Here is a 17500-nt window from a genome sequence, read left to right as displayed (position 1 = left end):
AGCTCACACTATGTGACCAAAGCAGTGCAGTGATTGTCTCTGATTTGATTCTCAAAATAAAAGGCTTGTGTGCAGGATGTGTAAAAGCAGCATCACCTGACTGGCAGCGGCGTGCAATCAGAGACGAGTCCCCAAAAGCCAAACAATAACAAAAATAAATGAAACCCCCCCAAACGCAAACGTTGAGTCTGTTTGTGCAAAAGCAGGAAGCTCTCAGCGGCGGCCGGAGCCGCGTCCGTCCAGCCGTCTGACCGACTCCGATCAGAACGATAAAGATTCAAGATTCAAAAGGCACGTCGGTGGTTACTGCATCCGTCCTCCAGCGTCCCGTCACGGCCGGCCCACGTCCACCGTGATGTTTGTGTACAGGTCAAACTTCTCCACGGCGACGACCTGGTAGGTCAGAGAGTTGATCCCGTCTCGGCTCATCGTCTGTCTGGTGCGATCCAGCTGCTGGAACCTGAACGCAACACGAGAGAGGAGGGGGTGAGAACCGGGTCGGACCGGTCGGCCAATCGGTGCCAGCTGTGTGGAACGCGATCTGATTGGAGGAGCTGTTGCTCCTCCCCACAGCAGGAATTATTAAAGTATTTATTATTAAATTATCTATTATTAATTATTAGACTTCATCTTTTGTACACTCAGGAACCGGACAAGATAGAAAGACGAGGGAGAAGGTCAGTGTGAGTGAGACCGTAGATCAAAACTAGTGCTTTGATCTTTGAACTAAGAAAGTAGGTCAGGGTAAAATTTTGAGTTCAGGGTTGTCGCACAAAAGAACATCTGAGCAACTTCACCGTCAGCTAGAAAGTAACTGCTTTTATCTTCAGGCCATTTCAACTGATACCTATTTTAATGCTCTGCTGGCAAAAAACCGACTCGTCATTGATTTATGTATGATTGAGATAAGATTTGCTTTATGGGCGCTGATGGCACACCGGCTCAGAATTTATAGCACGACTCATCAGGACCTTTCAACCACTTATCTTTTTTCTTTATTCTTATTTTTCTATTTTACCTCTATTTTACGGTATCTCTGAACCAAAGGTCATATGATTATAGTGTCCCACCAATTTCTTATTTGCCACATGACGATTTATTGCTCATTTATTGGTGTAATTAACTCCTGACAATTTCGCATTTTCTCGTCAGTGGATTTTAGTGTGGGAACAGATATAAAATATTTCAGGATTTTGTTGTTCATCAGAGGTTCAGTTCAATCCAAATGTATATTATTAACTAATGTTGGAAAGCAATGGACTATGTTCTCTATTCTATTAGCAGGAAGTTTAAATGTGCTTAAATGTGCTTAAATGTGCTTGTTGTTGTTGTTGTTTACAGACGGATGGATCAGCTTGTTTACCTCTGTGGGTTGGGCTCATTCTTTTTGTCCCTGTTGTGTCGGATCATCCGACACTTCCCGATTTCCCCCGCGGGTCTGGAGACGGACATCCCTTTGGACACCACCCTGTGAACACATCAGAGCCGTCAAGCCAGGTGGATTCTGGGTAAAGACTCCTGAAGGGGGGGATGAAGAAGATTCTGGTCTTCACCGCTGCCGTCCCACCTGTTGTAGATGTCGTCGTCCTCGCCCCCCCAGCCCCAGTAGTTGTTGGGGAAGCCGTTGATTTTCAGGAACTGCTCTTTGCTCAGAGACGAGACTCCGCCGAAGTACTGACGGTACGGCAGCCTGCAGGACAGACAACCAATCAGAATCAGCGTCTGAAGCTCTGACTCGGCTTCAGGAAGCTGTTCGGCACGTCACCCCCACCCCCACCCCCCACCCCCCACGGAAAAGCAAAAAAAAAAAGGAAAAGAAGCTGCTGAACCGGTCGGGAACAACAACCAGCCTCGAGGCTACGCTAAGCTAAATGAAACTGAAAGAGCGTTCAGGTCTTTTGGGGGGGGGGGTTGAGGACTCTCCTCCAGTCTAACGTGGAGCTGGCGTCGCCGTGACGACCGGCTCCCGCTGTGTGTCCGGTTTGTGTTTGATCCTGAGCTTCCTGTTTGAGAGGACGGTTCCTCCAATCCGGGCTCCCACACACACACACACACACACACACACACACACACACACACACACACACACACACCCACACACACACACACACACACACACACACACACACACAGGCATCACATGACCACAGGAACATTTCCCACATTCTCAGCGACTGAAGAGACTCGCCTCAACTCGCCTCCAGTGGAGGTTCTTCTGCTGAGAAAACACACTCTGTGTGTGTGTGTGTGTGTGTGTGTGTGTGTGTGTGTGTGTGTGTAAAGGAAACAGGAAGCGAGGACAATGACAGATGGCAATGCTTCTTCCTCTGTGGTATCAGTGTCAGCACTTCCTCTTGTTCTTGCTTGTCAGACAGGAAATGAACTTTTAAGACGACCAGAAGGGAAGAAACCTTCAGCTGCCGGGGGGGGGGGGTCACGGGAGGAGGGAGTGGGGGGCGTGGCCTCACCTGAAGCCGAACTTGTCCATGGCAGACGACAGGTGTCGCGGCTGCGTGTAGCACTTGTAGACGTTGCGGTCGTCCATGGGGATGAGATCGACGTCGCTGAAGACGAAGCAGTCGTAGTCGTACTCCTTCAGCGCCTCGGCGTAGCCCACGTTCAGCAGCTTGGCCCGGTTGAAGGTCCCGTCTCCAGCCTGGGGGGGGGGGACAAACACGTAAACAACAAAACAACAACAAGGACTTTTTCGGACGGTCCCTGAACGCCTCACAGCCCTCGATCCGGTGTCAATCTGATCGGAAAGCTTTTGTTCACACTGACAGAATGAGTCCAGCCGCGTCTCGCCTTACACTGTCTCATCTCTCACACACACACACACACACACACACACACACACACACACACACACACACACACACACACACACCTGATTACTCAACACAACCCTGAGAAGAGCCAGAGGGAAGTCAACCTGCCGTCTCCGATGGGAACTGCAGTAAACAGACCGCCTGTTGCTAGGCAACCGACAGCCGCTGGGACCTTCCAGGTGTGATGGGCTGTTTACCGTCCTGCAGGTAGGAATCAGCCGGTTTGTGGTGCGACAAACAGGTGAAGGTCTGGAGTCCAGACCCTCCTGAGTCTGGACGGTCGTGTCGGGTTCGGGTCCCACAGACGGGCTGACCCGTCTGGACGAGCCCCCCGGGGGTCTGACCCCGACAAACGCTTCGTTAGAGCGTGTAAACTGTAGAACCGCGCGTCGGGTCGGGAACCTGAAACCTTCTGCGCTGCCGTGTGTTTGCTGTGAGCAAACATCCATCTGGGACCGCAGCTTAAATGTCCTCTGCTTTATTTACCACAGCAATAAACAAAGAAAAGTAGAAGCATATGGAAGAGAAGAAGAAAAGCCCCGTTTACCGGACAACGCCAACTGCTATTGGCCGAGCCCGAGCGAGGAGGGACGGGCCAATCGCAGTTGGCGTTGTCCGAGTCATCTTTTCCGGAACCCAGTTACTCTACCCAAAACAAACCTTCTATCAATATATGCAGTGGAATATCAAAATACAGTCAGCAGACAGGGTGTGAGGGCAGTTTGTTTGTCCCATGGTGGGCAAACAAACAGCACAAAGGCATCATGGGAGTGGAGCTCCGACTGGGATCCACACACGCCTCCGGTTCCTGAAGTCGCCACTGCGGTTTGACGCAAGACGTGTCCGGGACACGGCCCCAGCCTTCCAGAGCCACGTCAGCTGCCGGGCATTGTGGGAAAAAAAAGAAGACGGAGGCGACGCCTCTGACGCCACGCAGGTGTTTAAATACGGACCTCCATCAGGTGTGTTTGGCTTCCTGGAGCTCCAGCTGGGATTCATGGGTTTAACTGGAAACGTTCTCAGAACCACCGTCCAATCAGAATCAGGCTGGCGCACCACTCTGGTGTCTCTCTGCTAAATACACAGCTAGTCCTCGACATACGAACACTCAGAGATATGAACAAACGTGCCGCCATAGCTGACAATCGTCCTGCAGTTCCTCTTCCTGCCACAACCCCCGTGGGGGGCAGCACTGCTGTGGTCACGCATCTCCAACATGCTACATGCTACATGCTACAGTAGCTACACTGACTCTGACTGTTGTTGTTGATGTTCTTTAAAACTGGTGGAGAGTTCCTGAAGTGTTTTCTTCTCCTCCTCCTCTGGGATTAAATTATCAGGATTAAAGTTTACCGTAAACTAATCTGGACTAAAACGATCACGATATTTTTTTGCTTTTAATGGTTTTTCAGTGAAACAACGTTCTGTACACACACACTCACACACTCACTGGTTCACATCAACCATCACGGCTAAATGCTGGTCTGCTGGTTTCCTACATTAACAACTCTTATGAAACGTGCGTGATTGGCACACATGGAGAGACCTGAAAAACGAGAATAAAGCAAATAAAAAGAGGAGCGATGAGGAAACACACCTTCAAGGAGGAATCAGAAGGAGTTTTATTTCTTCTGTTGTTTTAATGACCTGCAATTGTTTCTCGTCAGTCTGAGGGAACAAAACTTTAGTATTTAGAGTAGTAATACTTTAGTATTTAGTAGAGTAGTAAATACTTTAGTATTTAGAGTAGTAATGACATTTGAATGACCTCAGATGGAGACTATAGGATGAATTTTAATAAATAACGACTTACGAACAATTCAACTTATGAACAACCTCTAGGAACTAGTGGTGTACATATGTTGAGGACTACCTGTTAACTTTACTCATCTGGAGACAAGGAAAAGTTAGCTTTGCTTAGCATAAATGCCATACAGTTACCCGCTGTACCAGAAACCCAACCGGGTCGTGAGGCGGGGGCGGCGTCTGATGACATCACCGATGACATCACTGTACCTGGTTGATGATGTAGACGCCGTAGTCCAGCTGCTGCCTCTGCAGGATGGGGTGCAGGTAGTAGAGCCAGAACTTGAGGTGCTCGTCCCGCTTGCGGAAGGGGATGATCATGGCGACCTTCTGCCGCGCCTCGCAGTCGACGGGCTTGAAGCGGCCCCCCTGCCGCACGTTGGGGTTCTCCTCCTTGACCTGCTCCAGGGACACCGCCATGCTGAACTCCACCCGCAGGGGGCCCACTGTGGACAGAACACCAGCAGGAGGTCAGACAGCTGCACGAGGACACGTTACGTGATGCCGTTGTCATGACGACAGCAGATCTGAGCCGTTACACGTCTCCAGGCTGCAGATGTTCTCAGACCAGAGACAAATGTGTCGCTGCTGGTTTGGATCCAAACGCAAGCGACGCCTTCAGGGCGCGACGCCTTCAGGGTCCTACGACACGAGAGCGTTGGAGCGTGTTTTCCTCACGTTTCCTCCCTCAAACACGGATGAGCTGAAACAGCTTCAGGGAAAACAAACGCCGCCGCGTGAAGGAGGTCGAGTCGGTTCGCGCGCCTGACTAGCGTGTCAGCTGAGGAAACACAGACGCCGTCGGGTGGGTTTTCCCAGCGCCGTGACGACCGGGACAGGTCAGAGGTCACGCAACTCACATCCGTTAAACCCGAATCAGCTAAACGGGGCTTCATGAGAAGAACGGTGTCGAGAGAACTTTCATTTAATGTGAAGGTGGAGCGGCCGAGGCACCGCCCACCTCCGCTCCGAGGTCAAAGGGTGAGGAAAGACTTAAACAAACATAAAAAACACAGAACAGGTCAATCAGGAACGGCTACTTCAAGGTGTCATGACAGGATGAGTTAAACTGAGCTGGTAGAACCTCCTGAGAACTCGTGAAGAGAGGATGAGGATGGAGCACCAACACCTCAACTAAACCGTTGTCACGGTAACAAAACCCCACAACACCGCAAGGGACTATCAAGACCACCAGGATTACTAGTACCATTCTAGATGTAGTATTAGTAGTCATAGCAGTAACCATAGTACTCTTAGTATTATCAGTAACATAATTAGTATTGTCAGTAGTACTACTAATATTATCAGTAGTATTATTAGTATTATCAGTAGTATTATTAGTGTTATTATTAGTGTTATTAGTATTATTGGTTAGTATTAATAGTATTATTGGTACTATTAGTAGTATTATTGGTAGTATTAGTAGTATTATTAGTATCATTAGTATCATCAATAGTACTATTAGTATTACAGTAGTACTCTTAGTATTATCAGTAGTACTACTAGTATTTCAGTAGTACTATTTGTATTATCAGTAGTAATATTAGTATTAACTGTAGTATTAATACTATTAGTATTATCAGTAGTACTATTAGTATTATCAGTAGTACTATTAGTATTATCAGTAGTACTATTAGCAGTAGCAGGGCTGACACTCAGGGATCCTGGTTGGTGTTTCTGATGACACATCATAACTTTACTGGGGGGGGCATTGGGGGTCGATATGATACCTGTTTCCTGTCTGCTTCACTACCACTTCCTGCTGTGTCGACACACACACCACCTGTTTGTTCATGACAACAACATCAAACCACAAACGGTCCTAACACCCCCACCCCCACCTCCACCTGCATCTCTACCCCCACCTTCAAGAATCTCCCCCAGTGGCCATCAGATGCATCCCATCTGCTTCTGCAAACTGTCTCCCTACAGACTCATGACATCCACAACAGCCAATCAGAGAGCAGAACACACGCCCGGGGCGTTAACCCTTTAGGACACATGGAAACAGGTGGACGTACGGACGCCACGAAGAAGAATGCAGATGAGGAGCCACCCCTCCTCTGATTGGTCCGATCGGACACGTGTCAGTTATTCTCACAGCGCTGAGGTTCCACAAAAAACAAATACTCTAAACAACAACAACCAACAACCAACAGCAGGAAAAAGATGACCGGGTCACGTGACCCGTTGCAGCTAATGAACCTGGACGACTTCCAGCAGTAGAGCAGCTGGAAGTCGTCCAGGTTTACTTCACACATTCTCAGACAAACCCGTCCCTCCACCGTCGCTGCCATCCGTCATATCAGAGTGATTAATGGGGATTGATCTGGTGTATCAGTTGGATCCCAGCCAACATGTTAACAATCCCTGTTAACGATCACATTTGCTTCTTATCATTTTAAATAGTTTGCCAGCAAAGGTTTCAAGGAAGGATCTCTCAGCTTTCAGGAGCCTCTGTGTTTTTCCAGCACGAAGTTTTCTCCTCCTTCTCTTCCTCCTCCTTACAATAAAACCAGGTTTCAGCACAGATTCCCACGTGTGAACGGAACTGGTTTCAGTGAAAACACATGAACAAAAGCTCAGCTTTATGAATCACATCTAGAGCTGATAGGCATTTGGGTTTGTTTGTTTTTTTTACACAAACTGAAATCTATCCTGAACCGCCTGCTCAAGCGACTTTCGCCTTTTGTCGGTGGAGATCAGAATTTGTTCTGAATGACTTGCCTGGTTAATTAAATAAAGGTTGAATAATTTTTTAAAAAAGAAGTCTTCATCTTCATCCTCACATTTACAGATCAGATGTAATTCAGACAAGAAGCAGATTTTCGTGTCTTCACTAACCTGAACCCTACATAGACTTAACTAATCCTAACCCTTCATAGATTTATGCAATTTCCTCCGGGATTAATAAAGTAAGTAAGTAAGTAAGTAAGTATCTATCTATCTATCTATCTATCTATCTATCTATCTATCTATCTATCTATCTATCTATCTATCTATCTATTTAACTCATTTTAAGGATTCATAGACTTAACTAATCCTGATTATTCATAGAATTAACTCATCCTAACGATTCATAGACTTAACTAATCTTCACAATTTATAGACTTAATTAATTCTAACCCTTCATAGACTTAATTAATCCTAACCTTTCATAGATTTAACTAATCCTAACGACTCATAGACTTAACTAACCTTAACGATTCATAGACTTAACTAATCCTAACGATTCATAGACTTAACTAATCGTAACGATTCATAGATTTAACTAATCTTAACTCTTGATTTCATTCATTCAGCAGTAGGCTTAGGTCTAAACCTACATCACTGCTCCAGAACCAAACTTCCAGACCTTCACCACTGCTGACCCAAAACACCCAGATGTGGCTCCAGAACCATCTAGAACAGGCTCAGATATTTAAACCATGTCAGGAGGGTCTATCGATCAGAGCTGATCAATAGTTTTCCCACACACCAGCTGGAGGTATCTGGATGACACGTCTTACCCAGCAGAGGTGACGTTTCAGGGCATTCCTCCAGCTTCTTCTCCGGTTCCTCCTGCTTGTCCTCCGGCTCATACTGCAGGGGGGTCCGATCCATCTGCTGGACCTGACCGGACTCCATGGAAGAGTTCCTAACCTCCACCGAGGGGGGGTTGGGATTACTCTGGACCCGGTTTGGCTCCGTCACATCCTTCTGGGACTGCTGGTTCTCCGCGAAGGCGGAGCTGATGTCCATGGATCGGACGTAGAAGACCAGGGTGACGGCGATGTGGAGGACGCACAGCAGCACCACCAGCTTACAGACCCGGTGGAGGAGGCTGAAGTTGATGGCGGGGTCTCCTGCCATCCCGATGGGCTGGAAAAAAATGTTCACAAGCTGAGAAGGAGAGCCTTCACACCGCCAGTCGGGTCCCGGGTCCACGCTCCTCCTGGCGGACTGTTAGCTGCTGCTCCTGGGCTCCATTTCCAGAGTTCACTTCGAAGTTCCAAAGTTTTCCACGTTGAGTTTCGGTTAAAAGTCAAACGAAAACTACCCAAAAGTGACACCGAATTTTAAAAAAAAACATAAACTGGGGTAAAAGGTGGAGTTCCGTCACCGGGGGGTAACAGTCAGCACCACCGGGGTAACTGTGGTAACTTTTAGTGACGTTGGCTGCTAGCTGCTACCTTTAGCAGCTCCGGGTCTCCGTTAACGGGCGCCTCAAATAACGGCTGGGGGAGGATGAAAAGTTTCCCCCCCGGTGGAGAAAACACTTTGAGAAAATGTCAAAATGTAAAATCAAAAGAAAACAAACGAACAACGTGTCTGTCCTCCCCCAGGAACGAGCCGGACTGTCGGATGAAACGCGACCCAATCGGAGAAACAGCCCCTTGCTGGTGGAGCCGCGGCAGCCCGTCAAGGTAACCACATCCTGTTTGCGTTTCCGGTTTGGATTTCAAAATAAAATCGTATTCTCATGTTTACCGGAAGTAGAATGTTTGAAGAACGCCTGATTATTCTCACATTATTATACGTACAGTAATTCATTTAATTCCTTTTTTCGCCCTGTCTATTAATAATAGAATGATTTGTTTTATTTAAAATCATTCTGTTATCAATTTTTTTATTCAATTGAATTCGATAAAAAAATAATAAAATGGGGGTTTTTTTATTTACAGAAGGATTGAACATGGGATGACATTAAGATAAGATAAGAAAATCCTTTATTGTCCCACAGTGGGGAAATTTGTGCAATCGTGGCAGCGAGAGGGGGGGAGGGGTCATATATATATACTTATATAATACACATACATATTCACATATGGTATACATATTAACATATATCATCTTATCAACAATTTAGTTTATATTTACACTTCAAACTATACACTACAAACTACAGAACTGCAGATTACATCGGACATCCGGTGTTTAGATTAATATACTGTAATAAATTACAGTACACAAAAAAGAAAGTAAAACAAAATGTGATCCAATCACTATAGTATATGTGTCACTTTTAACTGTATGTAGGTATACATTAACTTGAGTCTGATAGCTATAGTTTGTTCTGTATAGTTTCCTGTATGTAGGTACACATTAACTTGAGTCTGATAGAGTCTGTTCTGTATAATTAGAACACTTAAACACTGTCTTTTATTTACTCATTTATTTACTCAGTGTGTAGTGTAGTGTATGTCTTGCGCTATGTCCTGTGATCTCAGTGTTTCTTTTTCTCCTGGTGTTTATCCAGTATTATATACATATATACAATTTCCTCCGGGATTAATAAAGTATCTATCTATCTATCTATCTATCTATCTATCTATCTATCTATCTATCTATCTATCTATCTATCATCAGGTCACATTATTTGAGAACACACACACACATAGACACACACACACACACACACACACACACACACACACACACACACACACACACACACACACACACAGTCTATCAGGATGAGTGAGTTAAAAGGTTCAACCACCATGCAAATATGTATGGAAATTAACTCCAGTAGCGCACTACTAAACTTCCTTTACTAGTGGTGTAACAATAACAGATGATCTGCTTCGTGTTTAGTTCAGGAAAAGAATCCATCTTGTTAAATTAAAGAAACCAAACAGGCGTGAACAACCCGGCTTTTAAGCGGTTAAACTGCTGGGAATGAACGATTGATAACCCGGATAGTCGTTCACCTTGTTTGCTTAACCTTTCAATGCTGTACAAATTTTGGAGACGCATTCAAATCAATGTTCTCTGACTGCAGAACAAAAAGGAAAAGAAAAGGAAATCCAGTTTGCTTTCAGTTGATGGATTTGCTTTGACTACAGACGTTACCAAGGCTTAAATCCTGATCATTGATTACTGATTGGTGGTTATAAATGACGTGAAGGGAGTGTCTCTAAAACTGGAAAATAATATGCGTTAGCAGCTTGCAACAGAACGGAATGTCCTGCCCCCCCGCCTCAGGGTCATCGTCCTCCAGGTCAACCACCTCCAACACCCCCGCATTGTTCTGCTGGGAGGAATTCATCCATCTGGTTGATAGCAGAGAAGCTGACAGGACCGCCTGGATGTGATCCAGGATCTGGTCCAGAACTCTGTGGTGATCAGATCCAGTTTCTTCAGCTTCTGTTCGATGACTTTGTGACGTTTTTTACATCTCCAGATAAGATCTGTGATTCACACTTGCGGCTGGAGTTTATTGCATCTGGCAGAAGGTCAGCAATCTGTTATCAGGCGGCGGCTGAAGCCACTTCCTGTCTGATCCCAGCTCCCGCCACGCTTCATCAGCTTCACCTTCACCTCCCTCCAGCCCTGTGACCCAGACGCCCCTGACGGTCCACACGGCATCGGCTGCTGGCGCTGGGTGTTCTGGGTCAGGCGTGCCGGAGAGCCACACTCTAACGGAACCACCTGGTTGCTATGGCAACAAACCTGATCTCTGAAATAAACGAATCAGTTTGAGAAGTTTCTGACGTGTTTTATTACAAATATAAAAAAATTTCTCCACAACTCGGAACATCTGATCTACTACGCCCCCTGCTGGGGACGTCCTGGTACTGCAGCTGGTTGGGGGGGGGGGCTCTACAGCGCTCCCTGAGCCACCCTCCGGAACAGCTGCTGCCTCTGGGGGGCCGTCATGGTGTCGCAGCTCTGCAGCAGGTTGGCGACGATGAGGCTCCGCTGGACGCTGGAGGATCGGACCCACAGGCGTCCGTTCATCCCCACCACCAGCTCACAGGGGAACAGCTGCTGCAGGTCGGCCAGGACGTCACTGTGGGGGGCCAGCAGCCTGGTGGTGGTGGGGGGGGGCAGAGTTAGGGGTCGCCAATGGAGACGGGGATCCACAGGTGAGACAGTTCCTACCTCCTGACGAGTCCCAGCGAGACGGTGAACAGAAGACCCCCCGCTCCAAACACCCCCATCCCGTTGGCCCGCCCCGAGCTGTCCACACACACCAGCTCCGGCTCCATGTCCTTATTGGCTATCATGAACTGGGCGAACACCAGGTCCCCCACCTGCACAGGTGACACACACAGGGAGGGAGGGGCTAAAAACACCTGAATGGACCAGGTAGATGGGGTACAGGCCCCTGGGGGGCTCGGGGCCTCACCTGGACGTTGGGGCGGTTCCTCTTGGTCGCCCCCTCGAACGCCAGGTAGGACAGCGACGCCTGCTCGCTGCCCCCGAACTCCACCTTGAAGACGTCGCCGGATTTGACCGTCACTATGCCGATGACTGTCTCTCCTTTGGCTGGAACATACTGAACACACACACACACACACACACACACACACACACACACACATACACACACATACACACACACACACACACACACACACTCAGCTCCCATCATGCATTGCTACCACCGGGAGGAGAGCAGCCAATCAGGAGCCGCTGATCTCCGTTTGAAGTTAGAACAATTTAGAATTAGAAGACTCTCCTTTACTGGAAGACTATTTCTGAACACTTCCGGTCGGCTGCCGCGAATCGGTTCCGGGTTCTGATTGGTTCCGGTTGAACTGATCCAGTTAGCTAAAAGCTAACATCACATTTAACATTAAAGTACATGAAAAACATATTTATTCAAATAAAATGACGCTCTTTCTAAACGTGTTCCGGTAATCCGGTACCGGGGAGCCTCACCCGCTTCTGCTGGGAGTCGATCCAGAACGTGTTGGGATGCTTGTGCCGGAGGACACCGCTCTTACACACCACCACCCGGTCTCCGCTCCGCCTCAAACCCGGCCCGCACACCACCCGCTCCGGCTTAACGGGGTCCGACAGGGAGATGGTGTCGTTGTTCGGAGCGGAGAACTCATCTCCCGGCAGCAGAACCTCCCCGACTTTCTCCTTCAGACCAGAAAACATGTCGTTTCTGCCGCAGCTGCCTTCACACGGGGTTTTTTCCCCACGGACTGACATAAATGTGACACACCGGAACCAGAAAAGCCAGCTGCCATCCTGTGTGCAGCCGCCCCCTGCCGGACGGCGGTGGTAAAGGCATTCACGACGTTCCTATATAAAATCAATGTTTTTATATTATGAATTACTTTATAGGTCAAAATAAAAGCTTTTATTATGGAAGGAACTTCTTGATTGATTAAAAATACACTTCAAAAATTAAAATTAAAAAATTACACAGTTCGTATGAAACTACATGAAAAATGATTCCGCAAATAAAATGTAAAATTTTTGATTAAAAAATTGTTTCCCCCCTTTTATTTCTTACGTGACGGGATGGAGATGTTCTGCTTAACGGAGAAGGTTGTGAAAGGGAAAAAATCTACCAAAAAAATGCCATAAAACAAAATCAAAACTCAACATTTTTTAAACTTTTCTTCTTGAAACCCCTGAATGAATGAAAGAATGAATGACTGCAGGGAGCGCCGGTAGCCAGCAGGGGGCGCCATTTACCGCTTTTTGTCTGCTTCACGTGGCTCAGCTTCATCCACGGAGTTTAACGTCATCAGGATTTCAAGTTTCTGATGTTTTCAAAGTTTAGTTAAACGGTTTGTGGTTCAAACTCTTCATGAAGCAGATGTGAAATAAAACGCGCTTATAAAAGGAGAGCTTTGATTGGAGGAGCTGCATCACGTGGGGCAGCAGAGGACGCTCCTCCATCATCACTGTTTTTTTCTTCTTTAGTCATAGAGGCACAAATCCTGTAGCAGTGTGTGTGTGTGTGTGTGTGTGTTTGTGTGTGTGTGTGGCGAGAGGGGGCGTGTCCTCAGAGGTGCAGGTCATGCATTCTTCCAGGGAGCTGATTGGAGGAGGGAGGTGTCAGGGAATGTGCAGCAGCTACAGATGTCTGCAAAGAGACACGGGGTCACGACCCCCATGTGGCCCCGCCCCCGGCCTCCATCTGCCTCATCATCACCTTCATCATCACCTTCATCATCAGCATCCTCATCATCGGCCCGAGACACAGGCTCTTTGTTCGCGAGCTGCTTTCAGACACAACTGTTCAGATGTTTGTCTGGAGTTTCTTCAGGACCAATCAGGTTCTGGTCACATGACCTGGTGGACCAAAACAAAAAATAAACCTGAAGAAGAATGGAAGACAGGAAGTAATCAGATTACATTAGAATAATCTATTTGATGTTTTTAATATTGAATAAAACTCCTCTGATTTTTAGTCCAGGCTCAGAACCAATCAGAAAAGAGTCCAGATGATGACATCACTTTATGATCAATGCAGCCAATAAGAAAAAAGACTCTAGAGGAGAGGATGGTGCTGCCTAGCAACAGGAAGAGCTTCAGCTCTCTTCTTCAGGTGTTTTAAACTAGTCTCTTCTTCAGGTGTTTTAAACTAGACTCTTCTTCAGGTGTTATAAACTAGTCTCTTCTTCAGGTGTTTTAAACTAGTCTCTTCTTCAGGTGTTTAAACTAGTCTCTTCTTCAGGTGTTATAAACTAGTCTCTTCTCCAGGTGTTTTAAACTAGTCTCTTCTTCAGGTGTTATAAACTAGTCTCTTCTTCAGGTGTTATAAACTAGTCTCTTCTTCAGGTGTTATAAACTAGTCTCTTCTTCAGGTGTTATAAACTAGTCCCCCCCTTCCAGCCTCCACCTTTCACATGTAAACTAGTCAGACATATGGGGGGGAGGTCTCTCCGCTGTGGCCGTCCTAAAGATTCAGATTGTATGACAAATCACGTCCTGGACCCCTCAGCCTCCCCCGAGGCCCGCCCCCCCACCTCCACCAGCGCCGCCCCCCGCCCGCCCCCACCACACCCCCAAACAACAGCTTCATTAGGCTGAAAGAGGAGAGTTTCTGCAGCTCCTTCTCTCCTCTCTCCTTCTCAATTACTCCTTTGTTGGAGTGAATTCAAGTTATTGCACTCAGAACCATATGGACCCCCCCCTCTGCCCCCTCCCACCTGACTCCCCACCCCTCTCACCAACCCCAACCCTTCAGACTGACTGTCAGTGATGCATTCTGGGTATTCACTGGGCTGATTTCTTCACTCGCCTCACTCCATCCCATCCCTTCAGTCAACATGGACACATGTGTTACCATGGAAACAGGCCGTATTTAAAAGTTTTTAAAACATTGTTTTTAAAACATCCAAATCTGAGTCCGGCGTCTCGCTGACCAATCAGACGAGCTGATCAGCTTGTGATCAATAACAGAACGTTATGGACAGCAGATAATCAAAGTGAGCGAAGGCGGTGCGATGGGAGGTGGGGGGGGGTCATCTGATCTGTGTAAAAAAAAAAAAAAGGAGCGTTGTGTTTTCCTACGTGTCCCTGAATGCAGCAGAGGAATCCCCTAAAACCAACCTCTGCTCCTCCAGCAGACGGGACTCACCTGCAGGACTTCCTGTCTGGTCATCACTCCTCCTCCTCCTCATCTTCCTCCTCCTCCTCCCCCTCCTCCTCTTCCTCCTCCTTGTTGTTCAGGAAGGTTTTAATCCAGAGGAGCATCGCCGTCGATCATCCTCCTGAATGCTGCGCCTCCGTGGCCTCGCCCCCCCCCCTCCATCAATCTGCCCCCTGCAGCAGCAGCTTCCTATTGACTTGTCGGGGGCTGTTTGCTCAGGGTTATAATTTACCTCTGGTTTACCCAACATTAGGCCGCACAAAGAACGGTTCGGACCGGAGCTTTATCTGAGGCTCTCTGGCGTCATGGCAACGTCACGAGCAGGAACACTGAGGAGGCTTTCAGAGAGGGAGGGGGCAGGAGAACGTTTGACCCGGGGCGGCTATTTCATGTTGTCAGCGACACATCGACTAAATAAAGTTTAATGATGGCATTAAAACAAAACAACATGGAGACGCCAGGATGGAGGAGGGATGGAGGGATGGAGGAGGGATGGAGGAGAGATGGAGGAGGGATGAAGGGATGGAGGAGGGATGGAGGAGGGATGGAGGAGAGATGGAGGGATGGAGGAGGGATGGAGGAGGGATGGAGGAGAGATGGAGGGATGGAGGAGGGATGGAGGAGGGATGGAGGAGGGATGGAGGAGGAATGGAGGAGAGATGGAGGGATGGAGGAGGGATGGAGGAGGGATGGAGGAGGGATGGAGGAGGGATGGAGGGATGGAGAGGGATGGAGGGATGGAAGGATGGAGGAGGGATGGAGGAGGGATGGAGGGATGGAGGGATGAAGAGGGATGGAGGAATGGAGGAGAGATGGAGGGATGGAGGAGGGATGGAGGAGGGATGAAGAGGGATGGAGGGGGGATGGAGGAGGGATGGAGGGATGGAGGGGGGTTGGAGGAGGGATGGAGGAGGGATGGAGGGGGGATGGAGGGATGAAGAGGGATGGAGGGATGGAGGGGGGATGGAGGGATGGAGGAGGGATGGAGGGATGGAGGGGGGATGGAGGAGGGATGGAGGTGATGCGGTCCATGATGGACCTTCTACCTCCACCTCCAAGGAGGAGGAGGATGGATGGATGATGGATGCAGACGCTGACCATCGCCTCATCCGACATGAAACCGGTTGGAACCCGTTTTACATTCCAGAATAAATCCCGCAGGATTAATGAGTCTGAGCAGATTAGAGCTTCTTCTGTCCTCCACTTGTTTTTGGTCTCCTCCTTTTCTCCTCCTTCTTCTTCTCCTCCTTCTCCTCCAGCCGGGTCTTTTCTTTCAGCTCTGCTCTCTGTGTGATTTTCTCACGTGTTTCACTTCATTGAAATTCAATCACATCTCGTGTCGCTCAGACTTAATCCTGTCGGGGCTTCACCCCAGACGGACCTCTCGCTCCTCCTTTCTTTCGTCTGTGTTCCATTCTTCTTCTCTTTCTCCACCCGTTGATGAACAACACTCAGGTTTATCCTCTTCACACGTTCATCCTGCTTTTTCAGTTTCATTAGTTTGTTTCCAAATGTTTCAACAGCACAGAAAAACAGAAAATAGGATCATTCTAGGGGAAAAAACAACAACACATGGCCAGAAGTATGTGGACGTGTGAGGACTCTGTAACACAGGCCGGCGTCCGCTTCTCCCTTTTCTTCTATTTTACATCCAGATTGAAGTATTTTTACATTTTTTACTTTCAATTTTAATTTTAAAACAATTATTTTACATTTTACCGAGAAATGATTTCTGAGTAAATTTCCTTCATTTATTATTTATAGCATCTGAACGCTGGAGACCCTCCTCTTCCTCGGTCTGACCCAATCAGACGCAGACAACAGAGATCAATAGAGAAAAATATTGAAGTGATCGATTATTTTTGATTATCAGAAGAGTGACGTCACCTTTAAACCATCCAGAACCTGAACCAGAACTGGTCCCCAAGTCCGATCAAACACCTGTTGGATGGAGGAACCAGATGAGGAAGAGGAGGAGGAAGGCCGTAAAAGTGAGCCCCCCCCCCGCAGGTCGGCATCCATCAGCCAATAGGAACACAGCTGTAAAGGCGTCACTTTGAAGTGATGGACGCCGTAAAACACAACCTGCTTCCACCTCCTGCTCAAAGTGCTGCTCCGCCCACACGCAGGCTCCGCCCCCCGGAGTCTTCATCAGATGAGGACCGGCGAGACATCTGCTCCCGTCTGACGCCGTTCAACAGGTAGAAACACGCCGTCCTCTGTGGGGGGTAAACAACAATAAACAACAACAAACATTCACAACACACACAAATGAACCTGAACAACAACACAACCAAAAAAACACGATAAACAAACAAACATATAAACGGCTATAAAAGTTCTCTTTTTATGTCTCTCCTCTTTGGTGCCGTTGTGTCAGATATTTCTTTCTTCTCATTTCTTATTTCCCATCCATCCTTCTTTCTTCTTCATTCTTCTTCTTCTCCTTCCATTCCTTCCTTCTTCCTTTACTTCTTTCTTTTCTTCTTTCTTTTCTTCCTTCCTCCTTCTCTCTTCCCGTCCTTCTTACTTCCTTCTT

General features: G+C 47.6%; 2 protein-coding genes across 2 annotated transcripts in view; both read right to left on the bottom strand.

Annotated features, from left to right (window-relative positions):
• The window catches only part of b4galt1l (DP-Gal:betaGlcNAc beta 1,4- galactosyltransferase, polypeptide 1, like), a 9801-nt gene extending 787 nt beyond the window's left edge, over positions 1-9014 (bottom strand). Inside the window, exons 1-6 of the mRNA XM_068324938.1 lie at positions 8144-9014; positions 4845-5080; positions 2469-2656; positions 1568-1690; positions 1364-1468; positions 1-460 (exon numbers count right to left, since the gene is read on the bottom strand). The exon at positions 1-460 is cut by the window's left edge and continues 787 nt beyond it. Coding sequence (XP_068181039.1) covers positions 331-460; positions 1364-1468; positions 1568-1690; positions 2469-2656; positions 4845-5080; positions 8144-8486 — 1125 coding nt within the window. The 5' untranslated portion in view covers positions 8487-9014 and the 3' untranslated portion in view covers positions 1-330. The remainder of the gene's footprint in view (positions 461-1363; positions 1469-1567; positions 1691-2468; positions 2657-4844; positions 5081-8143) is intronic.
• Positions 9015-11100: 2086 nt separating this feature from the next.
• Positions 11101-12542, bottom strand: LOC137602336 (exosome complex component RRP40-like). Its single transcript, XM_068324941.1, has 4 exons — positions 12285-12542; positions 11749-11898; positions 11502-11653; positions 11101-11427 (listed from the first exon to the last, which is right to left on the bottom strand). Exons 1-4 carry the CDS (start codon positions 12507-12509, stop codon positions 11220-11222), a joined length of 735 nt encoding a protein of 244 aa, XP_068181042.1. The 5' UTR covers positions 12510-12542; the 3' UTR covers positions 11101-11219.
• Between the last annotated feature and the right edge of the window lie 4958 nt (positions 12543-17500).

The sequence above is a fragment of the Antennarius striatus genome, chromosome 10 (genome assembly GCF_040054535.1).
Source record: "Antennarius striatus isolate MH-2024 chromosome 10, ASM4005453v1, whole genome shotgun sequence".
In the NCBI taxonomy this organism is placed as follows: domain Eukaryota; kingdom Metazoa; phylum Chordata; class Actinopteri; order Lophiiformes; family Antennariidae; genus Antennarius; species Antennarius striatus.
This window is presented reverse-complemented; position numbering and strand designations above follow the sequence as displayed.